This window comes from Odontesthes bonariensis, chromosome 18 (assembly GCF_027942865.1).
Source record: "Odontesthes bonariensis isolate fOdoBon6 chromosome 18, fOdoBon6.hap1, whole genome shotgun sequence".
Classification (NCBI taxonomy): domain Eukaryota; kingdom Metazoa; phylum Chordata; class Actinopteri; order Atheriniformes; family Atherinopsidae; genus Odontesthes; species Odontesthes bonariensis.
This window is the reverse complement of record NC_134523.1, coordinates 32,450,707-32,469,014: the sequence shown is the minus strand read 5'-3', so window position 1 is coordinate 32,469,014 and position 18,308 is coordinate 32,450,707. Positions and strand designations below refer to the sequence as shown.

At 45.9% G+C, this 18,308-nt stretch overlaps 1 protein-coding gene across 1 annotated transcript; it reads left to right on the top strand.

Annotated features, from left to right (window-relative positions):
* Nucleotides 1-7,005: 7,005 nt before the first annotated feature.
* On the top strand, nt 7,006-18,026 carry ilf2 (interleukin enhancer binding factor 2). Its single transcript, XM_075449547.1, has 14 exons — nt 7,006-7,329; nt 7,789-7,848; nt 10,059-10,101; nt 10,290-10,394; nt 10,494-10,571; nt 10,762-10,864; nt 12,854-12,919; nt 13,783-13,899; nt 15,135-15,213; nt 15,308-15,395; nt 15,577-15,638; nt 15,726-15,840; nt 15,942-16,032; nt 17,285-18,026. Exons 1-14 carry the CDS (start codon nt 7,325-7,327, stop codon nt 17,470-17,472), a joined length of 1,200 nt encoding a protein of 399 aa, XP_075305662.1. The 5' UTR covers nt 7,006-7,324; the 3' UTR covers nt 17,473-18,026.
* The last annotated feature ends 282 nt before the right edge of the window (nt 18,027-18,308 follow it).

The window sequence follows — 18,308 nt, the reverse complement described above, 5'->3', positions numbered from 1 at the left end:
GTCGCGGCACCAGCTGTTAGATCCGATTCTTTATATTGGAAGCCCAAGAACCAGTTGGAGCAGTCTTAAGTTAAACAAAGTATTTATTGGAGGTCACAGGTCAAGTATCAGCGCTGGACTTGGAGAGACAGAGTTCTCGCATGAAATCCGTCCGACCAAGTCCCGAGATCTGGAAACATTTCATATTTATGTTCACCCTTATCTCAGAGGTTGTACCTACATTTGACGACGCATCATTGAATATTTACTCATGCTGTGAGCAGGCCATCCACCGTCTTCGTCATGTTCTTTGGATGTGATAAGCGATGTGTGTGTGTGAGTGTTGTTTCAGGCGTGCATCTACTGCACCAGACCTATCTGTCCTAAGAGACGCTTTATCTGATCCAGTTATTTTATCCCGCTACGTCATCTTAAAGTGTTGGACATACATTTGCGTTGTATGAGCAGAGTGTACCGTACAACCTAGGACAATAGATTATCTAGAGAACTACAGAATATGAATACATAAAGTCTAAGAATAAAGCCAATTTATAACAAGACAGTATGCAGAGCGTTTACACACAGTGCACTTCACTCCTGCCCGAGCCGAAATCAGCCGGCCTGAAAAGCTGATTTCCCTTAAGCTATAAACTCTGTAAATATATAACTTAAGCAACATTTGACACATTTTCAGGCGAGAAAGTAGTCATTTAGACCCCCAAGGTGTTGAAAATCTGACAAAATACCGGCTGTTTACAATTTTGTTCCCACGAATTCGGCGCTACTAAAGCTAGCCGCAGTGAGCAACGCACTTCCGGTTATGCCGTTTTGACTGCTCTCGTCCCGTTAACGGAATTTGACCGTTCAAATAGTGATGGGCAACGTCACGTTACGTTGCATCTTGGGTAGTTTGAGTGTGACAAGTAACCTCATGATGAATACTCAACATTTCGGCGAATCTAGTATGCATCTAGTATACATCAGGGAACTTAAAAAAGTATGACTAGTAGGAATAGTAGGAGAAGTAGGCGGTTTCGAACACAGCCATGGTCTCATAATTCCCACCTGCGCAACTGCAATATGGGTTCTCTGAGGATTTTTTTTTTAATAATTGTTTTCAGGTATAGAGTTTGCCTCTGTATAATGAAATGAGTGCATGTAGTTGTATATTTTAATAATAACGTATGGTTGTCACAAAACCCCACGGCACACCAGTGTGCCGCACCACACCGTTTGGGAACCACTGGTCTTGATAAGTTCAAATATATCGTGCAGATTTCATGCAAAGACACATGAGAACAGAAATGTTTTTAACCTGGATTTAAATTGTCTCCATTTGGTGAATGTTTAATCTCCACTGGCAGTTTGTTCCACTTGTTTGCAGCATACACTGTAAAAAAAAAAGTCATTTTTACGGTAAAATACCGGCAGTTGTGGTAGCCAGAACTTCACCGTTAAAATTACAGTAAGATTCCCCACAGAGGCCGTGGATTGTCTTCAGTTTTGTTTTTACAGGTGAAGCAGCTGGTTGTCTGATTTTTCATTGTTTTCTATGATTGTTTCTTCCTACTTCTGTTCCTTTTTATTTTTCTTTGCTCTCCCTCTTTCCCTGTCCCCCAGTCCGGTTCGGCACTATCACATGTTAAGTATTGTAACAAAAATAAATAAATAAATAAGTAGTTGATGGGCATCAAGGGGAGCTTTACATTCATAAAGCTTCCCTTGGCATAGCAAATATGTTTAGCATAAACGGTATTCAGATTATAATTCTGCTGTGTCAGGTAGGTGGGGTGCGAGGCGTGGAAGGACACTTTCAAAAAGCAAACTTGATTTATTATTTCAAAAACAAGGTTAACACAAAGCGCGGCTGAGCCGGATGACAAAAACTAGACTGAGGGAAGAACATAACATGACTAAGACTGAAAACAAACAAAAGACTTAACTTAGCATGACAATACTCATCGGGGCAGGGCGGGGCGTGAAGGGTGAAAGGATCTCACAAAGTGCATGGGGAAACCTGGCAGGTGGCCAGACTTCCAACGACGTGGCAGAAAAAGCGGGAGACTGTCCGGCAGACGGCAGAGCCCCCCCTTCAAGGATGTATCCCAGACATCCCAAAATGTGGGTGGGAGGGAGGGGCTCGGAGCTGTGGGTCTTTGGGCTGTGGTTCTATGGACGTGACATGCTGCCATAATGCTGGACAGGACAAGGGGTTAAAAAAAAAAAAATTACAGTAGATGAGTATAAGGCCCCATCCACACGTAGCCGGGTATCTGCTAAAACAAATATATTTTTCTACGTTTGGACCTGTCATCCACATGAAAACGCATCATAAACGAATATTTTTAAAAACTCCGGGCAAAGTGAAGATTTTTGAAAATTCCGTTTATGCATTTGCGTGTAGACAGAGATAACCGGAGTTTTGCGTTTTCAAACGTCACAATATGCGCCAAAACAACAACAAATCTGCTCTGACGTCAAACGTGCGACCTTTGTTTACTGAAGAAGCATGGATGCCTTGAGAACTGTGGTGGTTATTATTGTGCAGGCGCTGTTTACTGCCTTGATTTTACACGCCTAACTACTGCTCCAAGAGCACAGGCGACGGGCAACATTGCGGTCGGTGATTTACCCCCTCATAACAACTCCACGTAGACATGTTCTTCGTCGAAAATCGTCAACGCCGGTTTTGGATCAGACCGGGACGCACTGCCATCTACAGGTTTGGATGCTTATGAATGTGATTGAAAACGCAGATGTTCGGTTATGTGTGGAAGTTTTTTTTTTTCGAAAACGAGGTAATGTGGATACAAATTATTTTATAAACGGAGGGGGGGGAAATATTCGGTTTTAAAAATACCCGGCTACGTGTGTACATAGCCTAAGTGTTGCTGATTCTACGGTAATAAATGGTGTTTGATTTCACATTTTATTGTAAGATTTACTGTTTTTACCATTGAAAACCATCACGTTTTGTCCTAAAATTTACATTAAAATCATATGTAAAATACAGTTTGTGCCATGAAATATGAAAATATTTTATAAATATTTTATAAAATTTTCTATATATATATATATATATATATACAAAATACATGGCTTACATCATCCTATATACATTATATATATATATATATATATATATATATATATAGATATATACATATATCTATATATATATATATATATAATGGTGCCCTGTGGCACGCTGCGACACCCTGCGGCACCCTGTGGTACGCTGCGGCACCCTGCGGCACCCTGTGGCACCCTGTGGCACGCTGCGACACCCTGCGGTATAGCTGCGGCACCCTGTGGCACCCTGTGGCACGCTGCGACACCCTGCGACACCCTGCGGCACCCTGTGGTACGCTGCGGCACCCTGCGGCACCCTGTGGCACCCTGTGGCACGCTGCGACACCCTGCGACACCCTGCGGCACCCTGTGGTACGCTGCGGCACTCTGTGGCACGCTGCGGCACCCTGTGGCACGCTGTGGCACCCTGTGGCACGCTGCGCCACCCTGTGGTACGTTGCGGCACCCTGTGGCACGCTGCGGCACGCTGTGGTACGCTGCGGCACCCTGCGGCACCCTGCGGCACCTTGTGGCACGCTGCGGCACCCTGCGGCACGCTGCGGCACCCTGCGGCACGCTGCGGCACGCTGCGGCACCCTGCGGTACGCTGCGGCACACTGCGGCACGCTGCGGCACCCTGCGGTACGCTGCGGCACCTTGAGGCACGCTGCGGCACCCTGTGGCACGCTGCGGCACCCTGTGGCAACCTGTGGTACGCTGCGGCACCCTGTGGCACCCTGCGGCACGCTGCGGCACCCTGCGGCACCCTGTGGCACGCTGCGGCACCCTGTGGCACGCTGCGGCACCCTGTGGCACCCTGCGGCACGCTGCGGCACGCTGCGGCACCCTGCGGTACGCTGCGGCACACTGCGGCACGCTGCGGCACCCTGCGGTACGCTGCGGCACCTTGAGGCACGCTGCGGCACCCTGCGGCACCCTGTGGCACCCTGTGGCACGCTGCGACACCCTGCGACACCCTGCGGCACCCTGTGGTACGCTGCGGCACCCTGCGGCACCCTGTGGCACCCTGTGGTACGCTGCGGCACTCTGTGGCACGCTGCGGCACCCTGTGGCACGCTGTGGCACCCTGTGGCACGCTGCGCCACCCTGTGGTACGTTGCGGCACCCTGTGGCACGCTGCGGCACGCTGTGGTACGCTGCGGCACCCTGCGGCACCCTGCGGCACCTTGTGGCACGCTGTGGCACCCTGCGGCACGCTGCGGCACGCTGCGGCACGCTGCGGCACCCTGCGGCACGCTGCGGCACCCTGCGGCACCCTGCGGCACGCTGCGGCACCCTGCGGTACGCTGCGGCACACTGCGGCACGCTGCGGCACCCTGCGGTACGCTGCGGCACCTTGAGGCACGCTGCGGCACCCTGTGGCACGCTGCGGCACCCTGTGGCAACCTGTGGTACGCTGCGGCACCCTGTGGCACCCTGCGGCACGCTGCGGCACCCTGCGGCACCCTGCGGCACCCTGTGGCACGCTGCGGCACCCTGTGGCACGCTGCGGCACCCTGTGGCACCCTGCGGCACGCTGCGGCACGCTGCGGCACCCTGCGGTACGCTGCGGCACACTGCGGCACGCTGCGGCACCCTGCGGTACGCTGCGGCACCTTGAGGCACGCTGCGGCACCCTGCGGCACCCTGTGGCACCCTGTGGCACGCTGCGACACCCTGCGACACCCTGCGGCACCCTGTGGTACGCTGCGGCACCCTGCGGCACCCTGTGGCACCCTGTGGTACGCTGCGGCACTCTGTGGCACGCTGCGGCACCCTGTGGCACGCTGTGGCACCCTGTGGCACGCTGCGCCACCCTGTGGTACGTTGCGGCACCCTGTGGCACGCTGCGGCACGCTGTGGTACGCTGCGGCACCCTGCGGCACCCTGCGGCACCTTGTGGCACGCTGCGGCACCCTGCGGCACGCTGCGGCACGCTGCGGCACCCTGCGGCACGCTGCGGCACCCTGCGGCACCCTGCGGCACGCTGCGGCACGCTGCGGCACCCTGCGGTACGCTGCGGCACACTGCGGCACGCTGCGGCACCCTGCGGTACGCTGCGGCACCTTGAGGCACGCTGCGGCACCCTGTGGCACGCTGCGGCACCTTGTGGCAACCTGTGGTACGCTGCGGCACCCTGTGGCACCCTGCGGCACGCTGCGGCACCCTGCGGCACCCTGTGGCACGCTGTTCCTCGGACCACAGGCAGAGGAGGAGGAGTGGCAGCTATTTTCAGATCAGGGTTACTAATCAGTCCCAGACCCAAGATTAGTTTGAGCTCTTTTGAATCTCTGATTCTCAGTTTTTCCCACGCAAAGTGGAAATCACAGAAACCTCTTGTGTTTGTTGTTGTGTATCGTCCACCTGGCCCTTATTCTGAGTTTCTGTCTGAATTCTCAGAGTTTTTATCCCAGTTAGTGCTGAGTACAGATAAAGTCATTAGAGAGAAGATTGTTGGAGTCCTTCCCACTATTATCAGTGATGTATCATCAAGTACAGCAGCTTTAGAAGTATCTTTAGAACCTGATTTGTATTTAGACGGCTTCTGCCCAGTTGATCTCTCTGAACTAACGACAGCAATAGTCTCTTCTAAACCATCAACTTGTGTTTTAGACCCAATCCCAACCAGACTGTTCAAGGAGGTTTTTCCATTAATTGACACTTCCATATTGGATTTGATCAATCTGTCTTTGTTGACGGGATATGTACCTCAGACTTTTAAGGTTGCTGTAATTAAACCTTTACTTAAAAAACCTACTCTTGATTCAGAAGTGTTGGCTCATTATAGACCTATATCCAATCTCCCTTTTATGTCTAAAGTTCTTGAAAAACGAGTATTGATTGATATCAATGTAAGACTGAGTGTAAAAGAGGTAAAGGGTATTATAAAACAAAAAAATGGAAGAGAGATGGCAAAAGTTATGGGAGGAAGAAAGAAAAGGACGTTGGTTGTATAAAATACAAAGGAAAATAGTGTCACGGTTCAGGCACAGAAGGACTCTGGACTTAGCGACAAGTTCAAAATGAAAAGGTCTTTATTTAGAACTGCAAGGTTCGGGGTGCTCGGGGTCGGACAGACTGGGGAACAGAGCCAGGCGAACAGATCCAGAAGCCGTGGTCCAGTTAACAGGGTCAGGCAGCAGACAGGTCCAAGATCCAGGAATCCGAGTCCAAGGGGGGTAGGAGTCAAGCAGGGAGGAACCGGCTGGAGGAGAGGGTTGAACTGGTCCAGGGGGGGAACAGACAGGTTAGCGACAAGGTTGAGATATCAAAGTGCTTACGGGAGGCCTGAAGGTGTTACCACATTGGGTTTCACAACAATCTGACGATGTGCAGCTGGAACCCCGCCCTTATATAGCAGCTGATGATTGATGGGATGAGGAACAGGTGAATGTGGTAACAGCTCGTCAGGAGCTGTGACAAATAGGGAAAATCAGAAGATCAGAAAGAAGTAGGAGAGAAGACACAATTATAACAAGACTTAGAATTGGACATAATGGATTGAATAAAAACCTATATATGATAGGAAAACATCAGTCAGGGAAATGTGAGTGTGGGGAAGATGAGACAATTGAACATGTTATTTCATATTGTAGAAATCTTCAGGCTCAGAGAAATCGTTTAATTAGAAATCTTAGTAGGATGAAAACGAAATTGGATATAGTACATTTATTGCAAAAAGAATCAGGAAACAGAGGATATCAGGTTATTTTTTATTATTTAAAACAGTGTAGGTTGTATAATAGAATTTAGTATATATAAAGTATATAAATGAGTGTGTATATGAGTAGGGGCTATGTAAAAGTGTAGGCATATGTAGATATAAGGGTGTATGTATGAGTATATATATATATATATATAAGTATAATATAGGTATATATAATTGTCATGTGATCCACACTCCTTACCAGTTGGTGGCGGTAATGCTTCTTTAAGTTGTTTGCCAACCGCCAATAAAAAAACGAAATAGAGAGAGAGATCTTTTATGGCGACGCTCGATTATTTTCATCAAGTCGTACTAAGTGTGATTCGTGCAGATAAATATTGTGTACTAATATTACTCTAATATTGTGTGAGAAAGCTCATTTCCGAAGCATTTAGCGAATTCAAAGCGATTACATTCGGACCGCCGCTTATATACTTCCGGGTCATTTCGCTCAGTTAGGAACCTTTCTATGACAAAGGCTAGTCGGTCGGACTCTTTGGTCTCTTTTAACTCCAGTGATCAGTTCTCTCAGTGTTTTCGTGTTTAATCACCAAAACGTCGTACGCAATGAGGTAAAGTTGTTCCACATACGTTTGACATTGCTGCATTTCTAATCGCATTGGTTTATTGCAGTCGTTAGGTCCCGTGTTCACCTACCTGCTGCAGAAAACTAGCTTAACGTGACTTGAAGCTATCGGCGTTCCTCGTTTAACACACTTGTTAGAAGCTTATCAATGCAGCGATTTCGTTTTCTTAATCATCCATTTTTGCTTTCAGTCTGCAGCATATTCATGTTTTTTTTGTTTTTTTAAACTGTAGTGTGGAAATATGTGTGTTGGCTAAAGATTGCTAACATCATCTGATAGCACTGCAGGGAATTAGCAGTTATTAGCTGCCTGGATATTTAGACAACTCATTTAATTAGTTAATAAGTCATTTTGAATAAGAATTACGAATATGCATTTTTACTCTGTAAGATTTAGCCATGGTTTGTTGACAACCATCCGTGACTTGATTGTGTTTCCGTGCAGGGGCGACCGCGGCCGGGGCCGAGGAGGCCGCTTTGGATCCCGGGGAGGACTGGTCCAGGGGTGAGTTCAGCCTACAAGCTGCTATTCTCTTAAACTGTTGGAGATTTCTGGAACATGTTTGAAGATATTTCAAGCAACTTTAAGACCTTTTAATATGATCTGTTTTTGGCGTCCACGGTCTTGCTTCCCATTTACATTGAATGGATCAACTGGCCTTACTCAGTGGGTCTACACGGTGAGATTAATTCCTTTGTAGTTATAGTTAGGTTATGCTCCTTATTTGAGCAAGGGTCATTCTCCTTGGATATATGGCGGTGAATGAATGGAATCATTGGCACAAAGCGTGTCATACCCCGGTATGATAGGTGGCGCTGTACCCACTCCAGCTGTTGCTAATAGAGCCACTTCCTGTTGACGCTTCACCACCAACAACAACAACAAACTCAGACATTGGAGAAAGATGGAGAACGCAGAGCAAGATGAAGCTACGTCCCTCTACATTTGGTCTGTGATGAGCTGCTTGTTGCACAAACTCGATGCCCAACGGAGCATTCTCCATCGCGTTGTTTGTTTCTTTCTGACGGCGACAACAACAGGAATATCGTCTCCTTTGACTTCCGGGTCACGACCCCGGGAAAACATCTGGAGCATGCGCAGAACGCAAAGTCTGATTCACCACGTGCTTCAGCGTCTACGAGCAGGTTTAGAGCGACTTTCAACCCACTTATCTCGGGGTCTGAATCCGATCCAGTTTCTTGTCAGATTAAGGTGTCTACATGCACTTAATAACTCTGTTTTACCATAATTTAGCCAATAATCCCATCCTTTCAGTGCCATGTGACCCCACTGACTAATGTCTGTGTTCTACTGACTACTTTTAAATGTCACGGCCGACAATGGCAGCCATTAATGCATCACATCCATGTGACATTAATGCATTTCTTTAACTGAATGCAAATATCCAGAAAATATCTAAAATTAATCTTGAGGGTATGAAAAAAAAATTATTTTGTGCTGAAATATTCCAAATTTACAGTTTGGAAGTGCACAGATGAGTTTTTAGAGGGTTTATAACTACAGGACAAGGACTTCAGGTGTTTTTTTTCCAAGTCAGTATGTTGCGTTTACGAAGATTTGTGAGAATTGTTTATTAAATATCAGATGATTTCCTTTTCTAACGTCTTTGGGGAAATGGACAAACGGCTTGAACATGAATATTTGCCAGAGGATGTTAGAAGGGCTCTTCTATATCAGATACTATGAATCTGTAAATTGCCCGCATTCCATGTTCAAACGTATGAACACTGCCCTGCAGACCTGTCCCAGAAAGGGCTGCATGTGACCAATTTCAGCAACATTTGCTCCACTTTAAAATAACAATAATAATAATGCATATTATTTAAAAGCGTTTTTCTAAATACTCAGACACTTTACATAAAAAAGTGTCTCTTTTAACTGTCACACCTGTTCTGTGCAAGAAAGAGGCCAAAACCTGCTATCAGATTAAGATCAGATTTATTGGTCATGCATACACACGAAATTTGTCCTCGGCCTTTAACCATCCAGGTCGGCACCTGTTGACATGCACAGGGTCACACACTAAGAGACAGATGCCATACACGGTGCGGTGGGCAGCCATTCACAGCGCCCAGGGAGCATGGGGTTATGGTGCCTTGCTCAAGGGCACCTCAGCCGTGGACTGACATCCCTCCAGCTGTCAGTTCCACCAATCTTTTTGAGTGGGAATCGAATCGCCAACCATCCGGTTATTGGACGACCTACTCTAACCGCTGAGCCACGGCCACTGAGCCTCCTCTGCTGTTCCATGCATGCTGTAGAGAAAATGAAAAGTCATTTTCTGCTTCATGTCTTGCCTTCAGTGTTCTCAAACCATCTCCCTTTAGCTTGTGAGGATGTGTCCCCGGAGATGCATTTGTGGTGAATTTCCAGACTTCATTATGTTGATATCCTCAGCCAAAGATCTGGATTTCTAAGCAGCTTTCTTTAGGATACTTAAAACACAGCAACTCCTGTTATTTATGTGTTATTTATTGTTGTTGCTGGTGTTTTTTTTCATATGGTAACAACGTTAACTCATTTGTAATCCAAAGATGGGTGCGTCGGCTGAATCCGAACCGGGTGTAATGGTAACAGTATAAGTGTGCAGTAATGCCTTCTGTTTAGCCACGTTTGAGGCCCTGTGTTGGATCTTCTTGGATGTTTCCTACGGAAGTTTGATGATTTATTTATTTTTTTTCATTACTGTTTAGGTACCGTCCATTTGTCCCACACATCCCATTCGATTTTTATGTGGTGAGTAAGAACAACGAAGAGGCTGCAACCTGTGCATATTGACACTGTCATGTCCATGAATGCTTTAAAGAGTAGCAAACTTACACATCTTCCACTTAAACATCACTTTGACATGTAGATGGGAGCAGCACTGCATGTATGTACATGAGCAGCAGTGTGAGTACTGAAGCAAACTGTTCTGTCACCAGTGTGAGATGGCTTTTCCCAGAGTGAAGCCTGTCCCTGATGAGACGCCCTTCAGTGAATGTCTTCTGAAGAGAAACCAGGACTTGAGCCCAACTCCCTCAGAGCAGGTCCAGCCACATCCCTGTGCCCCCCCCCCCCAAACTTGTTTTCATCATGTAGTTTGATGTTATTGAAATAAAGTTTAATTGGTCTCTTTTTGCATGCAGTCCTCCATCTTGTCTTTGGTCACGAAGATCAATAATGTCATCGACAACCTGATTGTTGCACCTGGTAACTTTGAAGTGGTAAGTTGTGCATCTACACTGTTCTTCCATCACTGTCATTTTTAAAGAAACGTAAGTTTCCCCTGCAGAGCTGAGCAGCTCACAGAAGGTTACTTTGTTACATATATGGAGGGCAAAACATTTTTCCTTCATTTAAGTAGTTCATTAACATCACTTCTTTGTTAATTATTGTATTTCTGTCTCCTGATAGCAAATTGAAGAAGTCCGTCAGGTGGGTTCGTACAAAAAGGGCACTATGACGACGGGACACAATGTCGCTGACCTAGTGGTGATCCTCAAGATCCTGCCGACATGTAAGTGATCAGCGGGGAATTATGTCATCTGTTAGTGCTCGCGTTGTTTAAAGACGAATTCAATTTTGTCATTTGTGCCCTTTTTTATACACATATAAAATTCAAATGTACACACGTTTATATATGTGTGTATGGGTAAGGATGGTGTAGAGTAAAATAGAATAGAAAAAGACTTTATTCATCCCCCAATGGGGGAAATTCAAATTAGTCAAGTAGCTCAAAAAGAATTCAATATTTACCATGATTGTATATTAGACAACAGTAATAATACTACTAATAGTAATAATAAATGACTAAATAAATAAACATGATAAGAACATGTCAGCAGTCTTCTGGCTGTGGAGACAAAGGACCTCCTGAACCTCTCTGTCCTGCAGCCTCTCACTGCAGCTGCTCCTCTGTCCTGCAGCTGCTCCTCTGTCCTGCAGCCTCTCACTGCAGCTGCTCCTCTGTCCTGCAGCCTCTCCCTGCAGCTGCTCCTCTGTCCTGCAGCCTCTCCCTGCAGCTGCTCCTCTGTCCTGCAGCTGCTCCTCTGTCCTGCAGCCTCTCACTGCAGCTGCTCCTCTGTCCTGCAGCCTCTCACTGCAGCTGCTCCTCTGTCCTGCAGCTGCTCCTCTGTCCTGCAGCTGCTCCTCTGTCCTGCAGCTGCTCCTCTGTCCTGCAGCCTCTCACTGCAGCTGCTCCTCTGTCCTGCAGCTGCTCCTCTGTCCTGCAGCTGCTCCTCTGTCCTGCAGCCTCTCACTGCAGCTGCTCCTCTGTCCTGCAGCTGCTCCTCTGTCCTGCAGCTGCTCCTCTGTCCTGCAGCCTCTCACTGCAGCTGCTCCTCTGTCCTGCAGCTGCTCCTCTGTCCTGCAGCTGCTCCTCTGTCCTGCAGCCTCTCACTGCAGCTGCTCCTCTGTCCTGCAGGATGCTGTGGAGAGGATGTTTATTGTTCTCCAAAACAGAATCTAACTTCCTCCTCATCCGTTTCTCCACCACAGCACTGAGAGGGTCCAGCCTTCTGCCTACAACAGAACCAGCCTTTTTCACCAGTTTGTCCAGGCGCCTACAGTTTGTGTCTGTAGTGCAACTCCCCCAGCAGACAGCAGCATAGAACAGTGCACTCTCAATGCACTTTTTGTTAACTAGACTTGAAAAGTGAGTTTTCTGTAAATTGACGCTAAACAGCAAACTAAATTACCGTGAAAATTAAAAATGTACAATGTAAAAAAAAAAAACATGTGACTGAACTACCAAATCAGCTGAAGGGAGTATAATTTTCCAAATGGAATGGGCTGCAGCACCTACACAGTGGTGTACACTGCTCCAGTGGGCTCCGTTCCCTGGCTGGGTGGTGGAGTGAAAAGGATTGGGGTTGATGCCGGGACCTCGGTGTTGGTCCATTTTAAATAAGCTAGAAGATCAGCAGTTTCCTCAGACAGAAACCGGGTTTCCTTTCACTAGTGAAGCAAATCTTTTGAAAAGAAGAAGGGTGAAATTATGAATCGGATATTTTTTAGTTATTCATCATTTGTCCTCTACTTGATCTAAATAAAGTATATTTTACAAAGCCATGATGTTCAGTTTATTTAAAAATAAATAAACCTTTTTTGTTTGTTGTTTGTTGTTTTTGTCACATCTGTGATTTTTCTTTTTCCCCTCCAAAATAAAACGGCTTAATGAACATCCTCCGGGATGTTTTTTTTGCCAGTGTTTGTAAAACCACGAAACCTACCGCTGTAATGATTCAGACTGTAACTCTTGCTGCTGAGGTAGATTGATCTGATGCTGAAGGCTTTTAGATTGTCCCAGATGATATGGCTTTGGGATGTTTTCCACCAGTACAGCAGTGTGATGGGATCTTTCACATCTCACTCATAGGAAAACTTCCACCTCAGAAGCTTCTACATGATGTCGCTGCATCACTTTATACCGGCGACATGATTCGATGCCTCGTGCCCATTCTGTCACTGGATGTTAACGTTTTGTTAATGTTTTCTATCTTCACAGTGGAGGCAGTAGCTGCTCTTGGCAACAAAGTGGTGGATACCCTTCGTGCACAAGACCCCACAGAAGGTAGGGACTGGTAAAGAAAGGAGTGCTGTTCCACAAGCTCAAGTTGTGCTGCTTTGCATTTAACGGGGACTGAGACGGTTACCTTCAAAACCTCTTCTTGCCTATTCAGTCGAGAAGACCTTGTTTGGGGTTTAGCCGATAACAGGCAAAACAAAGCAGCTGATTTTAATGTTGGCGTGTTGCATTGAATCCAGGGTTGAAAAAGTGAATTTGATTGAGTTCTTTGTTTAGTTTTGAGGTGCTCATTTCTGCTCAGACTATTCATTTAAAAACGCCAAATTAAATCTGTCTTTTACAAGCTTTTAGTGACTTTATAACAGTGTTGTCACGATGCCAACATTTTGGTATCGATACCGGTACCAACATGTATTTCAATTCATTTTTATTTATATAGCGCCAAATACAACAATTGTCATCTCAAGGCACTTATATAATAAATTCCAATTCAAGCCAATTGGAATTTAATTAATTGTAATCATAATTATTCATAAAATAATCCAATTCGTTCATATAGAGCCAATTCAAAAACAATTTCCTAGCTTAGGAAGTAACTCCATTTAGCACTTTGAGCACCTGGTTCATCTACGAGTTGCAGCGGGATGAAGGTCGCAGCAGCTGCCGTTCTCTCCCTGCTCCTCTCTCTCTTTCTCTCCTTTATCTCTCTCTGTCGCTCACCTGCTTGTTCGCCTCGGCTCAAAATACAACGCGGTGACGTTTTTATAAAAAAATAAATAAAGAACCCGTCTCAGTATGGTACCGTTTTAAATGCCTCAGTACCCTTTAGTACCAGCATACCCAACAAGCCTTTGTGTAATGTTACTGCATCTGTAATATCTTACTAAAGTTTGTGTCGCTGTTTTCAGTGCTTTCCATGCTGACCAATGAGACGGGGTTTGAGATCAGTTCGGCCGACGCCACAGTGAAGATCCTCATCACCACCGTCCCACCCAACCTGCGCAAGTTGGATCCGGAATTGCACCGTATGAGCTCACACATGACTACACCACATGCATGTGGGACACACCAAGACTTTTCTGGGGCAACTTTGTAGCTCAGAAGTCATCGTATCCAAGTCTGTGATTTGCAGATCTGTTGAGTTTATATTCCCAGAAGCGTGTGCTTCATCAGTTAGCCCCCGTCAATCAGCAACAGGAAGAACTGTGGGAGAGCAGAGTCATGACATTTGGCCTAATTACACAGTGTGCCTTGTTGTCCGGTTCATATGAATATTGTTTATTGTTTGTTTAAGATAATGGCAAAGCAATAAATTGGCATTTATTAGCAACAGCTAGGAAGCTAACATCAATTTGCATTGGTTAGCAAGTATTAGCATTAGCAATAAGCTAATAGTAACCCAACTCCAAACTAGAAATCACAATAGCAACAAGCTAAATTAGCTAGGGGGATCACACTCCTAAGCCTCCCTGGTAAGGTCTATTCGGGGGTACTAGAGAGGAGGATCCGCCGGATAGTCGAATCTCGGATTCAGGAGGTGCAGTGTGGTTTTCGTCCTGGCCGTGGAACAGTGGACCAGCTCTATACCCTCCGCAGGATCCTGGAGGGTGCATGGGAGTTCGCCCAACCGGTCTACATGTGTTTTGTGGACTTGGAGAAGGCGTTCGACCGTGTCCCTCGGGGACTCCTGTGGGGGGTGCTCCGGGAGTATGGAGTGCCGGACTGCTTGATATGGGCTGTTCGGTCTCTGTATGACCGGTGTCAGAGTTTGGAGGAAGTGGCCGGGGACAGGGACGTCTGGGTTTCTCTGCTCAAGCTGCTGCCCCCGCGACCCGATCCCCGGACAAGCTGAAGATAATGGATGAATGGATTAATTTTGAACCCAACCTAGAGCAAAAGCCTTCAAAGCTAACATAAGCTAACATTAGCATCGACAGTATCCAAGCCAACAATTAGCATAATTAGCAGCATCTAAGCTAAAGAAGGAAAGTCAGTAGTGTCAACAAGCAGACTGGATTTTAAGCTCGTACCCAACTCATCAGCGGGATTCAAAGCGGATTATTTAAAAAAGAATTTGTGTAAAATACATTGAATCTATTCAAAACTTGCTTTTTGATTGGACTTTGTCCTGTTCTCCTCACTTTTACGCATCCTTGGGTTTAGAATCGATTACCAAAACATGCGGCAGTTTTAGGTGGACTGGAAGGAAACATTTGATTCCCATGTCCCCAGCTGCATCTTTTTGCCTTGTTTTTTCCAGTGGACATCAAGGTGCTCCAGAGTGCTCTGGCTGCCATCCGCCATGCTCGCTGGTTTGAGGAGAACGCCTCTCAGTCAACGTGAGTAAGCGCTAACGCGCGGCGTGTTTTCTGTTGCGCTGCAGAGTCATGCATGAGCATACAGTCATTTCCCATCAATTGTATTCATCTTCAGGGTCAAAGTTCTGATTCGCCTTTTGAAAGACCTTCGGCTGCGCTTCCCTGGCTTTGAACCCCTGACCCCCTGGATCCTTGATCTGCTGGTAGGTCTGAGTGCTGACACTTTCTACACACAGCCACTGTCCTGAAATGTTTCAGCATGTGCTGAGATGTAATATTCAGCAGTCGCACGATGCTGGAGGATGACTAATGAACTGGAAAAAGTTTCTACATTTCATGTATGAAAATGGCTTGCTGTGAAATGTTTGTGTCCTTGTGTTTTAGGGCCACTCTGCTGTGATGAACAACCCCTCCAGGCAGCCCCTGTCCCTGAACGTGGCCTACAGGTGTGTGCTCCCTCTCCCAGGTTCCATTTCTGTGCCCTCACTTCAGATCTGACAATTTCTTTCACCCTTTTGTCTGACTTTGCGCAGGCGCTGCCTTCAGATGCTGGCTGCGGGCCTGTTTCTGCCCGGCTCCGTGGGGATCACTGACCCCTGTGAAAGTGGAAACTTCAGGGTGCACACGGTCATGACTCTGGAACAGCAGGTGGGCTTGGTTCAGTGTTTTTCCCTGAACTTTTACTTTGTCATGTGTGAGTGAAGCTCCTGAAGCGTGTGCTAACGCTCAGCTTGTGTCTGTTTGTACAGGACATGGTGTGTTTCACAGCTCAGACTCTGGTTAGGGTGCTCTCTCATGGAGGTTACAGGAAGATCCTCGGCCTGGAGGGAGATGCCAGCTGTAAGTTCATCTCGTTCTTACCATCAGCGGTGCACTTTGGCTTCTCATTTCCAGCAGACACTAACATAATGCTTCATATCTATGCACTACAAACCAGAAAGTGCTCCAGAGGTTGAAGTGTATGGGACACTTGGAGCAGTGAAAAGCCTTTAAAAGGCTAGCAGGGCGCCATTTTCCTTTGCCCAGTCATTATCTGCTGGGAATCATTACATGTAAGAGATTCAATTCAATTCATTTTTATTTATATAGCGCCAAATACAACAAATGTCATCTCAAGGCACTTAGATAGTAAGTCCAATTCAAGCCAATTGGAATTCAATTATTTGTAATCATAATTATTCATAAAATAATCCAATTCATTCATATAGAGCCAATTCAAAAACAATTTCCTAGCTAAGGAAACCAACAGATTGCACTGAAACTTTTTTTTTTTTGTTTTTTGTTTTTTAAGTCCAATCTCCCAAAAAAGATGTGATGCAAATGCACCACTTTGGGGAAAGATGGGTCCATTTGTCCTTTTCACACATTAAACTGGTCACCTTTATGACTTTAATCACCTGTTAAGGGAATGGCATTATGGTTACAGTTCAGGCCATTTTATTTTCATTAGTTAGTTATAGCCAGCAATTAGTCAGATTAGCCTCCATCACCATGCCATGCTGTAATTCACTCTGATGGTGTATGCTTCGGCATTTAAATGAATCATTTTGTAAGGTCCATGAATTGTTTCATGACACAGTTGAGCTGACACACACATATATTTGTCCTCCCTACATTTCTGTCTGTTCACTTTGCACAATAACAGGCGACTAAGGTCACCGATGTGATCAGGGAATACAGGAAGTATGAGTCATGGGGTTCCGCAGGGTGCTCTGCTTGGGCCAACTTGTTTGTGAGGAAGGCTTGTAGCTTACATGAACAAAGTGGAAACTATCAGACAAATGTGAGGAAATAACATGTTGCAGCCTCTGTCAGACTGTTGTAACATTAGCTGCAGCTGTTCTTCCAGCCTGCCCTGCTCTTGCCTTCTAGGACTCGCTTCTCTCCATACTTGCGGTGATCCTTTTCAGTCGGATCTTTTACAATAGAATCAGAACGTATGTGGCTTTCAGTAATGGGTTTATTGTTGTGTGTCGATCCATGTTCCTTTTAAATCAAGGTCATAAAAATCTACAGGAATGGAACCAACATTTTCCCTTCTTTATTTCTCTTTATCCAATCGTCAGTTTGATCCGGTAATCTGTTTTTGCAGATCTGGCAACAGAGATGTCGACATGGGAAGGTGTGATTGTCACTCCATCAGAGAAGGCCTATGAAAAACCTCCGGAGAGGAAGGATGAGGAGGATGAGGCTTTGGAGGAGGGGGGAGATGGAGGAGAGGGGGGAGATGGAGGAGAGGGAGGAGACGGAGAAGATGAGAGCATGGAGACTCAAGAGTGAAGAAGAGCGCAAAAATGTCATTTTATCAGCTTTGTAAACTCAGTTACTTTTTTTTTTTTTTTTTTTCATAAAGTGTTGAAAGACTGTAAAGACTTTGTTGTTTTTTTGGCCCCATGACATTTATTTATTCCTCCCAAATGGGAGACGAGTCCTGTTCTTCCATGCTCAGCCGTGTTAAATGAGTACACGGCAGGTTTCTTTCTCTTAAGGAGTTTATTTCCAAAATGTTGTGAAGCCTGTTGGGCTGCTGAGGTCACATCAGCACAGTGAGTGAGTGCATTCTCATCTTTGTTCTGAATGCAGAACCTGTTGGGTAAGCTTATTGCTATCATTCAATGCTTTGGGTCATCAGCTGAGCCCCCCATAGGAGAAGCAGTCACATGACTGCCTGATGTCCACTGAAAAGGGCTGATCTCATTTCCTCTGTTTATTACTTTATCGTGATGTTTTTACTTTCCCTTTATTTCTACTTCCTCTTGGTAACAGCGAGGAGCTTTTTCCAATTGAGCTTGTGTGTTCTATGTGAAAATTCCAATAAAAATTGTTGCGTAAAAGATGAAAGTAGACCTTTTGCACTCCAGGCACACCTGTCTGTTGCATGTTGGGATCTATTTTTTTTCTTTTTCCCAGAGGTGATTTGGTTAAACAAATGATATTTTAGTACACAAATTTATGGCCATATCTTTTAGTTCCACTGAAAATATGACAGATGGAAATATCTGGCTACTGAAAGGTTATTTGACTAAACTTAGCATTGAATTAAGCCTTGTTAAAATGATAAGAAGCACAGGCAAGAACGGTACTTGCATTTTAGTAGGTCTGTGCCACCAATTCCT

Bases quoted from the DNA above. Each gene is read 5' to 3' on its own strand.
- ilf2 (XM_075449547.1), top strand. The intron at 10,395-10,493 runs GTCCAGCCACAT...TTTTGCATGCAG, and splicing joins GCCCAACTCCCTCAGAGCAG to TCCTCCATCTTGTCTTTGGT. The intron at 15,396-15,576 runs GTAGGTCTGAGT...CTTGTGTTTTAG, and splicing joins CCTGGATCCTTGATCTGCTG to GGCCACTCTGCTGTGATGAA.